The sequence below is a fragment of the Phalacrocorax carbo genome, chromosome 7 (assembly GCF_963921805.1).
Source record: "Phalacrocorax carbo chromosome 7, bPhaCar2.1, whole genome shotgun sequence".
NCBI classification, from domain to species: Eukaryota; Metazoa; Chordata; class Aves; order Suliformes; family Phalacrocoracidae; genus Phalacrocorax; species Phalacrocorax carbo.
In genome coordinates this window covers 8,810,741-8,825,821 of record NC_087519.1, presented here as the reverse complement: position 1 = coordinate 8,825,821, position 15,081 = coordinate 8,810,741, and the positions used below count along the sequence as shown (strand labels likewise).

Sequence of the window (15,081 nt, the reverse complement as noted above, 5' to 3'; positions counted from 1 at the left end):
CAGAGATGGCAAATCCAAGGTTTTGCTTTACAGCTCTAATACTTGCCCGTTTGTGTGCTCAATGGGGCCTGATTGTATATCCCAAAGTAGCACACGCAAACATTTTAGAGACACAAACAATGGAATCGACAGCGACAGAAGTTATTTGTCACGCTATTTAATGAGCTGCTCTTGCATTTCCCTGGGAGGGGAAATAACAAACACACACAAATGAGTACATGTAACTTGTACATGGATGATAGGCACGCTAGAATATGACAACTCAGCTAACCCCATGCTTTCTGCTTCAGTTTCCTTTGCAGGGCAGTAGGACTGAGAATAGTCACCCCTAACCTTGAGGGAGGAGGGCTGGTTAAAATCTGCACAGATACAGCTGTATAGGCTTTGCTACCAGCCCATGGAAAAATCTTTTCCTTTCCTTTCCTATTCCTGTATCCACTTCTTTCTGAGAGCTGAGGACTCCCATCCCAGACCACACTATCCTGGTGGGAGGAAGCCACATTAGCTCTCATCTGGCTCATTTTTTCACAGTTTGTGGCGAAGTGGGCAGAACCTGCGTGGTTGCAGAGGACTGACACCTCCACCAGCTCCTGGATGGTGAGGCATCAGAGCAAGTCTCAGCAGCAGCCTGGCCACAGCTGCAGAGCCCCGTGGAGAGGCAGGTTAACTGTTCCTGTGCCAAGTTTCAGGCTGCCAGGACTGGACAGTGAGCAATCACCAGGCTGGTGGGGCATCGCCGCTGCTGGTTGTGGGCATGAGCAAGGCTGGGATGCCTGCTCCCTCCTGGGGCATCCACACAGCCTCATACCCCCAGAGCATTTTTAACAGGTGTTTTCAAGGCTGGAAGAGACCCTGCCTGAGCAGAGGAATGAGGCAGGGCACCACCTCATCTGAAAGCCTCAGCCAGTCCATTAGCTTTTGTCTATGCCCTTCCTTTGCCCTGGAGAGAAAGGGCCCATCAGAGGGTTCTTGTGCATGGACAGGATGTCCTGTCAGAAACCATAACTCACCTCCTCCCACAAGTCACTGCTGCCAGCAGCTTTATGGCAGTGCAGGCTTCTCTGCATGCTGCATCTTCCTCACCCTGCCTTCAGCAGGTCCTAATCTCTCCCCTCTGTATTTATATGCAAACAGCAAAACGATAAGTATCTGTTGAGCTGTGTGGCAGGTCCATTACTATTCATAAATGATAAATTCCAAACACCCCTTGCTGGGTGGCTTCCCTCAACACACTGCTTGGGATCTGTGTTTATCTGCACAGCGTGGCAGGTCACTCGCACACTGCAATGCTGGGACTCATCAACTCCAACCAAGGAGGCCGGACGGTAATAGCAGCTTTCTGACAAATCACACATCCCTTCCCTTTGCATCCATTCCTCCAGAGAACAAAACACAAACAGACACTTAGGGAGTACTTTCCAATGGCATCCCTCTGAAGAGACTTTAATGCTATCCAAGAGCTCACATTTCTTTCATTAGCAGCACCGACCTGACCCAGAACAGTGTTAGCTCTGCAAACTTTTTTTCTCCATTACAGATGTGATTTGAGATGAAATTTCATTCTTTCAGCTGCTTTTCTATTTCAAAATGAGGCAAAGCTGTCCTTGGAGGTGGAGGTACGAAAACATGCTCTGATCTTTCCCGTGTAGGACTCTCCTGGGCTTTGCAATGGAAAGGACTCTTGATTTTCAGGGAACAAAAATATAATTTCAGCTGTGCAAAATATTACTTTAGTTTGGGGATTTTAAGGCTTTTTTTCTTTCTTCGGTTATCAGGAGAAACTGACGCCATAAATTAAAACTTCATTTCATTTTCTTGTGACCTCCTGTTTGGAGAGTACATTGAGGTAGGCAGGTGTCAAATGGGGAAGGTTATCAGGAATTGCAAGACTGCAGCTGGAGACAAACTCTTCACTGTAAAATTATAATTAACAACACACAAACAGGTGAGCTCTGAGAATCTTCAGACCTCTTGGCTTTTCAGATCTTCCATTCACTAAATGATACCACATCAGCCAAGAAGTAGTTGGGACGAGACATCCTCCAGGTATGGTCTGAGTGGTGTTCAACATCTCTTTTCTTTCTTTTAGGTCATTGAGTGCATTACCCAAGGCCGAGTTTTGGAAAGGCCTCGAGTCTGCCCCAAGGAGGTTTATGACATCATGTTGGGCTGCTGGCAGAGAGAACCTCAGCAACGGCTCAACATCAAGGAGATCTACAAGATCCTTCATGCTCTGGGCAAGGCCACACCAATCTACCTGGACATCCTTGGCTAGAAGTGGCCACTTGTCAAAAATCCCTGCTCCTTCCTTCCACCCTTCCTTCCCTCTCCCCCTCCCAAGTCCTTTGCCCCTCAGCTCCCAAGCAAACATCTACATATAAACTCAAGTGCCTGCTACACATACAACACTGAAAAAAAAAACAAAACAAAAAGCAAACCAACAAAAATCCCAGAAAACAACCTGTAAGGCAGTTTGGCTTATATATATTTATAGATATCTCTCTATATATAACTTCCACACCAATACAGAAAGAAGCTGCTGTTACAGAAAATTATAAGACTTTAAAAAAAAAAAAAAAAAGAAACAAAAAAGGGAGAAAAAAGTACTTAAAAGATATATATAATTAAAAAAAAAAAGAAAGAAAGGAGAAGGTATCTTTCCCCGAACAATGAAGCAGTGAATTCTAACCCTGCTGGGAGGATGGTTCGGGCTGCTGGGCAGGGCTCTGCAGTGGCTACAACAGCAATGCCATCCTGGGTAGGAGCCCCAGGAGGAAAGCCTTGCCCTGGTTGTATGATATGCACTGAATGTGTGAAATCAGTCCTCCCCTTTCGTCCTTGCCTCCTTCCCTCCTTCCTAGCCCACAGGTGATGGGCACAAACCCAGGGCAGTGCCCCTGGATGAACTCTCTTTTACCAAGCCCTTTACTCCCTCCAAGTCCTTCCCCATCCCTCTCTGCCTTCCTGCCTTTTTCCTCCCTCCAACATTTCAGGACAATTTTTCTAATTTGCTGATTCTTAAGTGTATAGACTCAAGGCTTTCAAACACACAGTCAAAGGATTGTGGCACCTACGGGTAAACACACACCGGGAACCAGCTGCCCTCCTGCAGACAGTGAGCCAGCCGGACCCAGACCTCCCTCCTGCCCCATGCTGGCTGCTGCCAGGGCTGGGACAGTAGTGGGACCAAAGCAGCTGCGCGAGGGGGTTGAGGAGGGGTCCTGGAGACCTGGTCCTGAATCATCCCCAATCCATTTCAGTGTGCAAGACAGGAGTGCTGTTCGTCCAGGATGCCCAGCACAGGCGGCAACTTTGGGAGGAACAACCCCCATCCCCACCCCTCCTTTTGCTCCCCACCCTTCACATTTGCTAGCAGCCATGGGGATGTCCCCCCTCCCTCAGCTGTCTGTACCAGGGCCAAATTGGTCCCTGGTGTAAATGTTCAGTGGACAGGTTTCTCCCCGCATGGGAGAAAAGCTGCAGCGTGCAGACAGCTGGGAGCATGCCTGCATCCTGGCTGGGCATGCTTATGGGGTCAGCATATGCCAGTACTCTTCCTCCCCATCCTTTTCCCTTCCCCATCCCTGCCCCATGCCTCAGTCCAAGCCTCAGGCATAAGCCAGTGGGGGACAGGGAGGGGGACAAGGCTTGTGAGATGGCTGGGAACCTACCAACACCTGCCTGCAGCCCCCTTGCCATTCTCCTCACGTCCCCATCCCCTGAAAGGATTGATGCATCTGCCTTTGAGCTGTTGTGAAATGCAGAGGCTGAAGAATAGCTCCACAGGCAGCCCCGGGAGAAGGGGGGGAAGGAGGGGAAGGTGCCTTCAGGAGCAGACGGCTCAGCGGATGGCCAGAGCAGCCAGCCTTGCATCTCAATGAGGAGAAAGGCCTGACAGGCAGCGACAGGGGGTGGTGGGGACAGCAAGGGAGAGACAGAAGCACCCTCCCTATAGCCCATCTCCCTTGAGCAGGAAATAATCCTGACCTGGGGAAAGGCCGAGTGAGAAGCTGAATCCTGTGTGTCCAGACTGGGCTGAGAATACAAAACCTTTCTGGGTCTTTTTTTCATGTGGCTAATGGCCGATGAGGGGGAACCTCAGCTTGGCAGCTGCTCTCAGGAGGCAGGGAGTGGCTGCCACAGGCATTGTAAGGGAAATTTTGCGAAGGCAACAACCGCTGGCATAAAAATAGCCTGCTTGGCTGTGGTGCTTGCCTGGAAGGGAATGCAGATGGGGGAAGAGGAGATGCAGAAGGGATCTTGGCTCCTTCCCTGTGGCCAGGGTATGCATGGCCAGGATGCAAGGGGGGGTGGGTGACTCTGACTGCAACCTGGTTACGGCCAGCTACTGAAAGGGGAAGATTTTGCATCCTTTCCTCGTCACACCTTGTATCTTGCCATTCTCTACTTCCCACCCATGGCTCTGGCATGACCTGGCTTATGGTTTCAGCCAGGGGCAAGGGACACTGCTACAAGGAGGTTTGTGTTGGAAGCAGTGGCTGTGGGTTTATTCTGTGCTTGTGTAAAGAGCAGTGCAAGCTTGATGTGGGAGATGATGGGTGGCAGTAGCCGTGTGGGAGTAAGAATGTAACCTTCCTCTGCGTGTTAGAGAGATCTGGTCGAGTGGGACAGGCTCATGCCAATGGAGGCTGGACGGACTGATGCTGAACAGGCATGGACACCAAAGATAGCATGGTCAGGGACAAGGGTGTGGACCAGTGCCAGGAGTCTGCACACAGAAACAGCATACCATGCCACCTCTCAATAGCAGGATCTCCCTCCTTTGGGAGAGGACATCTAGTTTTCCTCATCTGCCTACTTATGTCCACCTTTGGGAGTGAAAAAGATTCATTGGAGGATTGCTAGCCCTGGCCTGGCTCCCTTTGTATGCAGCCTACTTTGGCTGAAAGGACTGCAGATTCTGTACAAGGGGAGAACAAGTTAATGGCCCAGTGTCTCCAAAAGAAAACCCTTCCCTCAGGCTGCCTGTCTCTTTCCCCAAATGACTTCTTGCTCTTGTGGCTCCCAGGCACTATGCCAGATCGCGCAAGTCCACCATTTTGTCCACCTCTTGCTTTCATGCTGTCATTTATCTTTTGGCCAATGTGAGGGCCCTTACACTATAAAATCACCTACAGACATTGTGTTCCCATGTTTGATGAGATTTCCCCGTCATCATTCTGCACAGCAGCTACATCCTCCTTTCCTTCCTTTCCTCCTTCCCCTCCTCCCCAGCACCACCACCCTGTTCCTTCTGTCACCCTTTTGTATGGTCACAACAGCAAGGCAAGCTCAGAAACTGAGCATGACACTGAGCCTTGGTGCCACATGGTTAGAAATAAGTGGTCTATGAGAGGCAAGGAGATGGGTCCCCAGAAGATGTGAAGTGGCTGAGACAAAGTTTCAGGCTGTCTGACTGCTTTACTGTTAGCCCCACCAAATGCAGCGACTGCCTCAGAAAAAGGTCCTTTTGTCAAACTTAATTGTGAACAATTGCTCAGAAGAGCAGGATAAGCTGCAGTTCTGCGGTGTGACTTCTCCCTGGCTGCTACTGCTGCTTTATGCCCCTTGGCCTGTTGGTGCTGGATGGAGGTTTGTTGGGGGGGAGAAGGAGGTTGTTTTGTATTCAGAGACATGATGGAAACTGCTACATCCCTTTTTGGCATGACAGTTTTGGAGGGGAAGAGCTAAAGCAGCTGGGCTGAATTCCTGGTGAACATCCTGAGACCTCATTTCCAGAATCACCTTCCCTGGACCAGAAGCGGAGCTGCCCATCTGCACGGGTGATGGTGCTTTTCACTGTAGGAAGAAGGCTCTGGGGTGGCCCTGCCACCACCCTACAGCATGTGAGAGGAGGAGGAAGAGCAAGTTTGGGAGGAAAATCTCACCAAGTGCCATAAATCTGAGTGTGGGGACTGTTTGTAGGCAAAGGGAAATGAATTCATGCTCCTTCTCCATTTCCAGGAGAGATACTTATTGTTGCCCTGCCTCCGCTAAGAGGAGTTATCCCTGCTGCCTGGGAACACCTGTAGGTCTCACCCAGCTCTTGAGCAAGCCAGACCTAATGCCCAGGCAGATGTTCCCACCACCCAACCTCTTCCATCTGCATTTTTCTCAAAAGGTTTGTGAAAGGGAGCTGTGAGGAACCCTGGTCTGAGCAGTGCTGAGAAGGAGCCATGGAGTCCTCCCTGTCACAGCTGCATCCTGCTCTGTGAAAATTAAAATTGTTAGCACCAACTCAGTCACCCAAGGGTGTCACTGAAATTATGCTTTCTTGGACGTGAAGCTGTTATTTTGGTGCATGGTACCGATGGCAATCACATGACAAAGCTGCAAACTATGGACGGTATAGGTGGCTCCAGCCTTAGGGGCTCATCAGTGACCTGTCTTGTCTTCTCCAGCTGTTACTTTTCCTTCCACCCTAGCCTGTGAGGTTGCAAGATGAAAACTGAAATGTAGCTGAGGGAAGACATGCAACAATCTGCCAGACTGAAAGTCCACCCTGTCTCCCACAAAGCTTGGCCATCTGGTCCTTTTAAATGTCCCTCAATGCATGAATTTTGGGGTTGAAAAAGAGCCTGGGTTGCCTCATTTCAGGTCTGCCCTTGGGTCCACAGGCTGTTGAATTGCAGACAGGTGACTCTGGGAATATGTGCTGCACAGACAAATGTGAAAAATCTGGAATGCCTTTAGAGAGGCTGCTTGCTTGCGACACGTTAGCTTTGAGCTCTCTGCTTGTCCCCTGGAGTGGGTGTACAAGGTGAGAAAATATGTGGGGAAATAAAAAAGCCAAGGAAAGGGAAAGGCTGGTTTTAGAAGGCAAGTGAGTATCTTGGGTTTGGAAATTGAGACTGGTTTCTGGAGTGTGGCACAGAATTTTAAGTAGCACAGTGGATACAAGCAAAAAAAAAAAACTAAAAGAAAATAGCAACATATTAAAGCTCCAGGAAAAGTTAGCTATAATGCTGGGTATATTCTGGTTTAAAAAGGAGACAGAAACCAATAAAAGCAAGGGACCATTTATCCAGGCAGAAAACAAAATTTCTAGGGTTTGTGCTTCTTTGTGATTTTTTCTTTTCTATAAGAAAATACAGCTAAAAAAAGGCCTGAAAAAGTTATGTTTTTTCAGGGCCACAGACGGAAGTATGATACAACATGATCTGTTTTCTTTCATGTGAAAGGCTCTTATTTCCCAGAACTCAAATGTATGAGTTTCCCTGACGTCAGGAAATGGGTTAAAGAATGCAGACCTTGGTCACTGCAAGCCCATGAAACCAGAAGTAGTTCTGAACACTGGATCAGCAGGCATTCATGTGCCAATCTGCGTGGAGAGAGTATTTTGTTCAGCAATGTTAACATCTTAAGAAGTTTTGTTTAATCTTTCTCATTTACTCCCCTCTCCTCCCGAGAGTGTCTACATCCTTTGCCCAACTGTACTCCCAATGGTTAATGTGAGTGTCTGATTTTTTGGCATATCATATGTCCACCTTTGCTGATCTGACCAGGAATCAGCTAAAACACTACAACCATGGCTCATATCCTATGTTTCTGTAACAGCTGTATGTGTGTTCTCTGGTCGTAAGGTAGTAGTGAGGATCAGCAAGCTGAATAAATGGGATCCTGGCTGTGGTGCCACACTATAGTGGCTCTGCTGATGGCTGGAAGGCTACAGGCATCCACAGGGCTCCTCTGCTATGGGACTCAGCAGGCATGGGCATGCTTTGACACAGCCCAAAATGCTTATTCTCAATTCAGATGCAGTGGCTTTCTGATGAATGGTAGGGTCATGGAGCCATGGCACAACAATGCTGTCTCCGAATGAACACCAAAGACAGAAAAAGAGAAAGTTTGCCTCTTGGCACAGCTTTCCAGGAGTAGACAAACTTGCTTAACTCTAATGTGCCTTCCCAACCCCCACCCTGAAGCACCTCTTACATCAGTATGCATTTAATGTTTCTTTAAGTAGCTGCTAAGTCCTAAAAATATCTTTTCCCTTTGCTACTCTCCCTGCAATCAGGAATATTATGTTTCAAGCCTGGAGAAAGTAGGTGTATTCAAAACATCCGTTCTGGCTGGCAGTGTCAGAAATGACACAGGCAGAGACGTTAGTTGCTGCTCCAGGAGGAATGCAGGAGCATTCCTTTCTCCTGTACCTCTAATTCCTTTCCAGTACATTACTGAGCCATGAAACAGCTCCCAGAGAGAAGTGATAGGAGTCCAATTGCTTGCAGCTTTGAAAAACTGAACTGGAGAAAGTGATAAGAGACCAAAGAGAAAGAAGGACACGGCTTTCTTCAGGGGCTGAGCTAAGATAGGTTGACTTCATTGTGATGGCTTGAGTTTCTCACAGACCCAATCTGACAGGTCAGACTAAAGGAATGACCATTGGCTCCTCCTTCCACATTTTTAGCATGTCTCCAAGAGGAAAAGTGGCACAACAAATATAACCACCACTTCCTCTCGCTTTTAGGAGTCCTCTATGGTAACTGGTCTCCCGCTCAGCACAAGCAACTGATCCTACAGCTGAAAACTTGAGCAGTTGTTCTGAGGGAGTGTTTAACTGCTGAACTACTGGCTTCTTAGGACAAGGTCCCAGCAGGGAAGGACTGAAATATCTCTAAAGAAAATCATAGCTCTAGGAGGCCCGAATGCCTTCTTGCATGCTTTCTCTCGCTCTCTGCTGGCTTCCAACCTCCTCAGTCTTTGCTCCTTGATACTTAGGTAGCTGAGTTTCTGCATTCACTCCCTTTTCAGAGCACAGAGAGCTGGCGAAGCTGTTTGATTTCGATGTGGTAGGTGAGGTAAGATTTCTCCCCCCTGCCCTCTTCTTTTTCTTCCTGTGCGGCTCCTGTCCTTGCAGTTCTCAGGACTTGACTAGCAGAGTTTTTAAATGAAGTGGAAGTCTTAATGTGAGGTGAATCCCAAGACCACAAACAGTTTGGACTTCAAACAGTGAGAAAATTGGCGCCGAATGATTCCGCACACAAAGCAGAAAACTTTCATTTCCTGCAGGCAGGATGGAATTGACTGTTATATTAAGACTTCAGAAGGAACACTGCCCCGGAGTAATTTCACTGCTGTCAGGCAGTGTTGACATCTAGATTAACCTCTGTGCAGTGAATTTTACAGCAAAGCTCATTGTAATGCATGTGGGGTATCTCCTGTAAATCCCAGCTGAAGCCCATATTGTCCCACCCTTCTGCAGAGGAGAAAGGGTCGGGGAGCAGCCACTACCATTTTTGACCCCAGCAGAGTGTGACTCTAACCTCATCCAGGCCAGTTCTGCTGAAACTGATTTTCTACTGTGCTAAAGTGACAGTAGCTCCATCTGGGTTTTTTTTTTTAATTCCCCAAAGAGGTTTATATCACAAAGCTGACATTTTTTCCTAGTGACAAAGAACTCCCTTCACGTATCCACCCAGCAACCCAGTCCTAATTATAAGGCACTAGTTAACCAGTGGCAATTAGCTGCTTGCACTGATTAACTCCAGCACATACAATCCCTACACACAATGCTGTGATCAGATGCTATCCAGGACTAAATGGTAGACAAACTCCCAGCTGATGTGAGATGATGGCATCCAGTTCTACCCACCAGCCCACAGGCACACTATTAACTCTGCCTACCACACCAAAACTGCATGAATTAAAGTAGTTCACATAGTTCATTCAGTGCAAGTCAGAGGACATTGCAAAAGAAGTCTCTTGACTTCTGAACTGAATGCTCCCCCTGTTAAGTTGGAAGCAGAGGCCAGACCCCAAGTCCTTTTGTCTTTTGCTGTAAGAGTAGGTCGAGCAGCAAGATTTTCCAGGCAGGAGCATGACAACTTCTTCACTCTTATGTGAGTAGAGACAATCCTGTCTGTGGTTCTCAATATGCATCTCTGAGATGCACTTCTTTGTAAAAAAAAACACCATTAGCAACTAAAAAGAAATGGAAGAGGAAAGGAAGGTATTTTTTGTTTGTGTGTTTTTCCTACCCCTTCTTATTCATATACTTATTTTCATACTCAGACATTGCTCTGCAGTCATCTGCAGGAGGTTCTAGGCAAGAGACAAGCTATCAGGTGCAGAACAGATTAGCTACTAACCCTAAGGGCAAATCTCAACAGTACTAGAAGTCTCTTTCAGGGCCCACCCACTCTCTCACCCACAGCTTTTCATAGGAGTTACTGTTGCATTTGTCAAAGTCTTTGGATAACCTATGAAGAGAGGACATGCCCGTAGTTCCCCCTGATCCTCATAGAGTTTTGTGCCCCTGGCATTTCTGTAATCAAGCCCATCAGGAAGATTGCTTCAAACTAACATTTACTATCCCCAATCAGAATACAACTGCAAAGGCTACCCAAGGTTATAGAGAAGGTCAAGCTGTTGCTTTGGACTGGAATTTGCTTTGGAAGGAATTTGATGGACCAATTTAACCACCACAGCACATCAAAACCTGGTGGCTTCATTTAAAAAGTAATCAGTATTGTATTTCGCTTTAGACATCCGTGCATTAGTGTTCTGCAAATATGATTTCCTCTTTGTTTGCATTATTGATGCCATAAAATGTCAGACACATTAAAGAAAAAAAAAAAAGAGGCCAACCTTTGGGGTTTGGAATGATTCTGGCTGAATTGCAGTTGGGTTACTTTTCTTTTTATTTCCCATGGCGGCGATGCACTGTTACTCATTCTGCTATTGCTTTACAAAGGGTTGTCTTTAAGCATATTTATTCAGCCAACCACATTTCAGGAAACACATAACCTTGATATTTTTTTCTGTTTGTGGCAGTGTGTGTGTATGTGTGTTGGTGGGGAAGGGAGGTGGAGCTTTTTACAAGAACCCTCCCATGTCTAGTTGCATGTTGGCTTTGTGCAGTGCTGGTGACACCCTTCTGCTCAGAGTAGTTGGTTTGATTTAATCTCAAGAACTGGCTTTTGTGATCAGGATTTGAGGTCTTCTGGTTTTGCACTGCCCAGAATCTCAGTCATCTGCTTTCACCATTCAGCAGCCATCTGCTATCCACTATGGTTCCTAGATGTCTATGCCACAGACATCACACAGTGCTTGAGTCTCAGGCATGCAACAGAGGAGTTTCAGCATCTTCCAGTCATGGACCAATGGCAAGTGTGTTGATTTAACTTGGTTCCTACACTCCTCCCCACCTGAGGCATACTGACTACTGTTCCCAAGGAAAATACTATCAGCTGCTCAGTGCTTTTTTCTCCCAGACCATTAACAAGCACTCGCTTTGGCAGCTATGTGCTTTCTGCCTCACCTCTCTTAACGAATGCTGATCCATTGCTCAATTTTCCTGTGAACCTTTTGGAAGACTATTGTCCCTCTTAAAATCTTAAAGTTTAAAAAATTATCTTCCCAAGTCTTCTGTCTTCTTGAAAGTAAAAGTGAAAAAATAGGGTGGAATTATCTCCCTTATGTAGGGATTTTAATGAGTTGTAAGATTTCTTTTCAGTGTTTCCTTCCAGTGAGAGAAAGACTTGGGAGCAGGGGGAGAGGAATACAGTGGAGCAGTGTAAGGAAGGGACTCAACTAGGACTAGCTGGACTGCAAGGTCATCTGTTCACCTACTAGGCCCTTTCCAGCTTCATACATCAAGAAACCTCCAGCTTCTCATGAGTAACTTCCTGGTCAGCTCTCTTGTTCCTACTCTAGTTCCAAGGAATGACCTTTGGATGACCTTCAGATCCATCTTGTCTTCACAGATTCATCTCAGGTGTATCCAAACAGCCCAAAGAAGAGATGGCAGGGGCTGAATGGGTGTGCAATTCAGTGTCTTTCTCCCCCTTTCTTATCAGGGGCAAAGACAGTGAAAGTGACAGAACAGGAAAATTACTTTTCCCAACAGGAGTGATCCAGTTATTTTTTAAACTCAGATATTTAAGATGCCAGCAGCAGTACCTATAAATATGCCTTGAAATGTTGAATGAGCACAAGGAGTCTATTTGATTTTGGTTTTATGCCTGTAATTTCTCTCACCAAGAATTCAGCTGTTACTCAGCTCCCAGCAGGTTGTTTTGATTGCTGGAGCGATGGTTGGGATTGATTCTGGCTGTGTTCTGTTCAAGTCCAGCCTCATTCTTATGTAGCTAGATTGAGACAATAGAAATAATCAGCAAGGGACTGAATTGTTGTTCCTGTGTAACTAAACTTTCTTGTGCAATACCAGGATAAACCTTGAAGGGGTTGAACACCCACAACTTTGTCTGAAGTCAGTAAAGGATGTGGATACTGAAAGGCACTGAAGATCACTATGATGTTAGGAACAGAACAGCAGGAGAGAGGAAGAGAAATACTACAAGAAAAAACCCAAATATGATATCAGAAAAGACATTGGTTTGTTGATAATTCAAGCAAATCCATCGCAGTACATGAGAAAAGACTCAGAATATTCACCCCGGCAACCAAGAACATTGGCCATCAGGACAGGAGCAGCTCTCTATCCTACAAACCTCCTCCCACTTTTAATTTCCTTTTTCTACTTCTTCCACTAATACAGAACAAATCCTGGTTTATGGCTTTCTTGAAAACTGAAATTAAGATAAGAGACAGATTTGGGAGACGAAGACCAGATCCTGCTGGATGATACAACAGCTTTGTAGCCCAGCACCTTTTCAGTAGCAAGTGTCTGGTGTGTCCCCTTTTGGTTGGTTTTTTTGGTTTGTTTGTTTTTTTTTTTTTTTTTTTTCTTTTTTAATACAACCCCTATTTGATGCAGCAGGATAAACCGGTTCAGTCCCCAACAATAACGATTAAAAAAGCCCCAAGTAAGCTGGAGGCTGTAGCGGAGCGGCAGCGGCGGAGCCGCGCCCCGGCGGATCAGCACCGCGGACAGCGCCGCCGCCCCGCGCCGCTCCCCCCCGGAGCCCTGCCCGCTCCTGGGGAGCCCCGCTCCCGGGGGAGCCCTGCCTCTGGGGGAGCCCCGCTCCCGGGGGAGCCCTGCCTCTGGGGTAGCCCTGCCTCTGGGGGAGCCCTGCCTCTGGGGGAGCCCCGCTCCCGGGGGAGCCCTGCCTCTGGGGTAGCCCTGCCTCTGGGGTAGCCCTGCCTCTGGGGGAGCCCTGCCTCTGGGGGAGCCCCGCTCCCGGGGGAGCCCTGCCTCTGGGGTAGCCCTGCCTCTGGGGTAGCCCTGCCTCTGGGGGAGCCCTGCCTCTGGGGGAGCCCCGCTCCCGGGGGAGCCCTGCCTCTGGGGGAGCCCCGCTCCCGGGGGAGCCCTGCCTCCGGGGGAGCCCTGCCTCTGGGGGAGCCCCGCTCCCGGGGGAGCCCTGCCTCCGGGGGAGCCCTGCCTCCGGGGGAGCCCCGCTCCCGGGGGAGCCCTGCTTCTGGGGTAGCCCTGCCTCTGGGGGAGCCCTGCTTCTGGGGGAGCCCTGCCTCTGGGGGAGCCCTGCCTCCGGGGGAGCCCTGCTCCCGGGGGAGCCCTGTTTCTGGGGTGCCCTGCCTCTGGGGGTACCCTGCTTCTGGGAGAGCCCTGCTTCTGGGGGACTCCCACTCCTGCTGAGCCCCGCTCCTGGGGAAGCCCTACTCCTCGGGGAGGAACACCACTTCTGAAGGAACAGGGGAACCTCCTGCCCACAGCGGTCAGGGCACAGTTGTCGTCTCCTTCGTTCTTGTCTCCCATCTATTTTTCTAGTATGAACCCGTTAGCTGGTATCTTGCTCTCAAGTGACAGAGGTGGGATGGTGTAAAATGCAAAACAATCAATCCAATGTGGGAGAGAACCATTCCCCCCCCCTCCCCCACCCCGAGTTAAACTCTCTGTCCCACTTCTTCCTGCACTGGTGTTCCACCTGTGAAGGCTCCATCTCCAGTTTGGACTGTGAAAGGTTCCTATCTCCTAATTTACTGGGATATTTGACAAATGGAGAGATACTATACTGCTAGCCCTTTAGAAACAGAGTATTTATTTTATTGGCAGCATCATGTGATTCAGCTTTGGCTATCAACTAAATTTACTGTTGGTAAAGGGTAAACAAACAAATCTCTTGAAAAATTCAAAGTAAGGGACATATAAATGACAGTGTGGTCCCTGAAAGTTATTTTGACATCAATCCATAAAAAAGCCACATTATTGTGTAATGGAGAGTTGTCAGAAAAGAGTCAGCCAAAGATGAAGAGCCATGCAGGGAAAAGCAGGCATCGACAGGCAAGGCTCCAAATGGAGAAACAGTCATATTTCACATACAAAAAAAGGCAGGACTTTAGTATCCAGCTTGCTCAGCCTGCGCACTTGGGATTTCATCCCACTTGTTTTTCTGGACCACGCTGAGGAGGATACACCCTCAAATTAGAACTGAACATCTGAACCTCATAACCATGGTAAGAAGCTATTGGGCAGGAGTATGCAGGCCTATTCCACCCTTGAAAAACTTACAGTGAGGAATAAAAGCCAGAAAAGTGGACCAGAAAGTTGGGCTCTCCCCCCTCCTCCCCATGCTGTTTCCTAGAAGCAATTTTTTCTGTATCCCAAATCCCACGTACTCCCCAGCTGCCATTGGCGGTTACTACTATGGGACATTTGGACTTGCGTTCAGAGACAGTGAGGGCTGGGAAGTGCCTGAGACACAGGATCTCAAAACTTGCAAGCGGCAATACTGAAAATGAGGAATTGAGGCCAAATTTGTGATGCTTAAGGCCATCTGGAAGTCAGAAAGGATGAGCTTGCAGGGGGTGACAAAGATGATTTAATAAGGAGCTCAGAGCGCAAACGGTGCTAAGGGAGCAAAGAAGCCTACTGGGACACAGGAAGAGGAATGAAATGGCAAGGACTTCATTCCCAGTGAGGGGTCAGTGATCACAACGGTAGTAAAAGTCAGATGTGAGCTGTGGTGAGGCAGAAGATAGCCTTGCTCAGGGAAGAACTGTGGATGTGAGGAAGCAGTTGCTACAAAATGTTGTGTCCTCATTTAAATGAGTCCTAAGGGTTTCTCCAAACCTTCAGCCTCAGTGGGCTTCTCCCAGGCCCACCTTCTCTGCTTCAAACCCTTACAAATACAATAATTTTCACTGCATTTATTCTGCTCTCTGATGGTTCTGGTTTCGGTACAAGCAGTCTAGATTGTCCCCTGCTCAGCACCCGCACCC

At 48.0% G+C, this 15,081-nt stretch overlaps 1 protein-coding gene across 2 annotated transcripts in view; it reads left to right on the top strand.

Annotated features, from left to right (window-relative positions):
• NTRK3 (neurotrophic receptor tyrosine kinase 3) overlaps positions 1-13,056 on the top strand; it is a 229,825-nt gene extending 216,769 nt beyond the window's left edge. For both annotated transcript variants that reach the window (XM_064456204.1, XM_064456205.1), the window contains one exon: positions 2,090-13,056. In XM_064456204.1, coding sequence (XP_064312274.1) covers positions 2,090-2,275 — 186 coding nt within the window. In that variant the 3' untranslated portion in view covers positions 2,276-13,056. The remainder of the gene's footprint in view (positions 1-2,089) is intronic.
• The last annotated feature ends 2,025 nt before the right edge of the window (positions 13,057-15,081 follow it).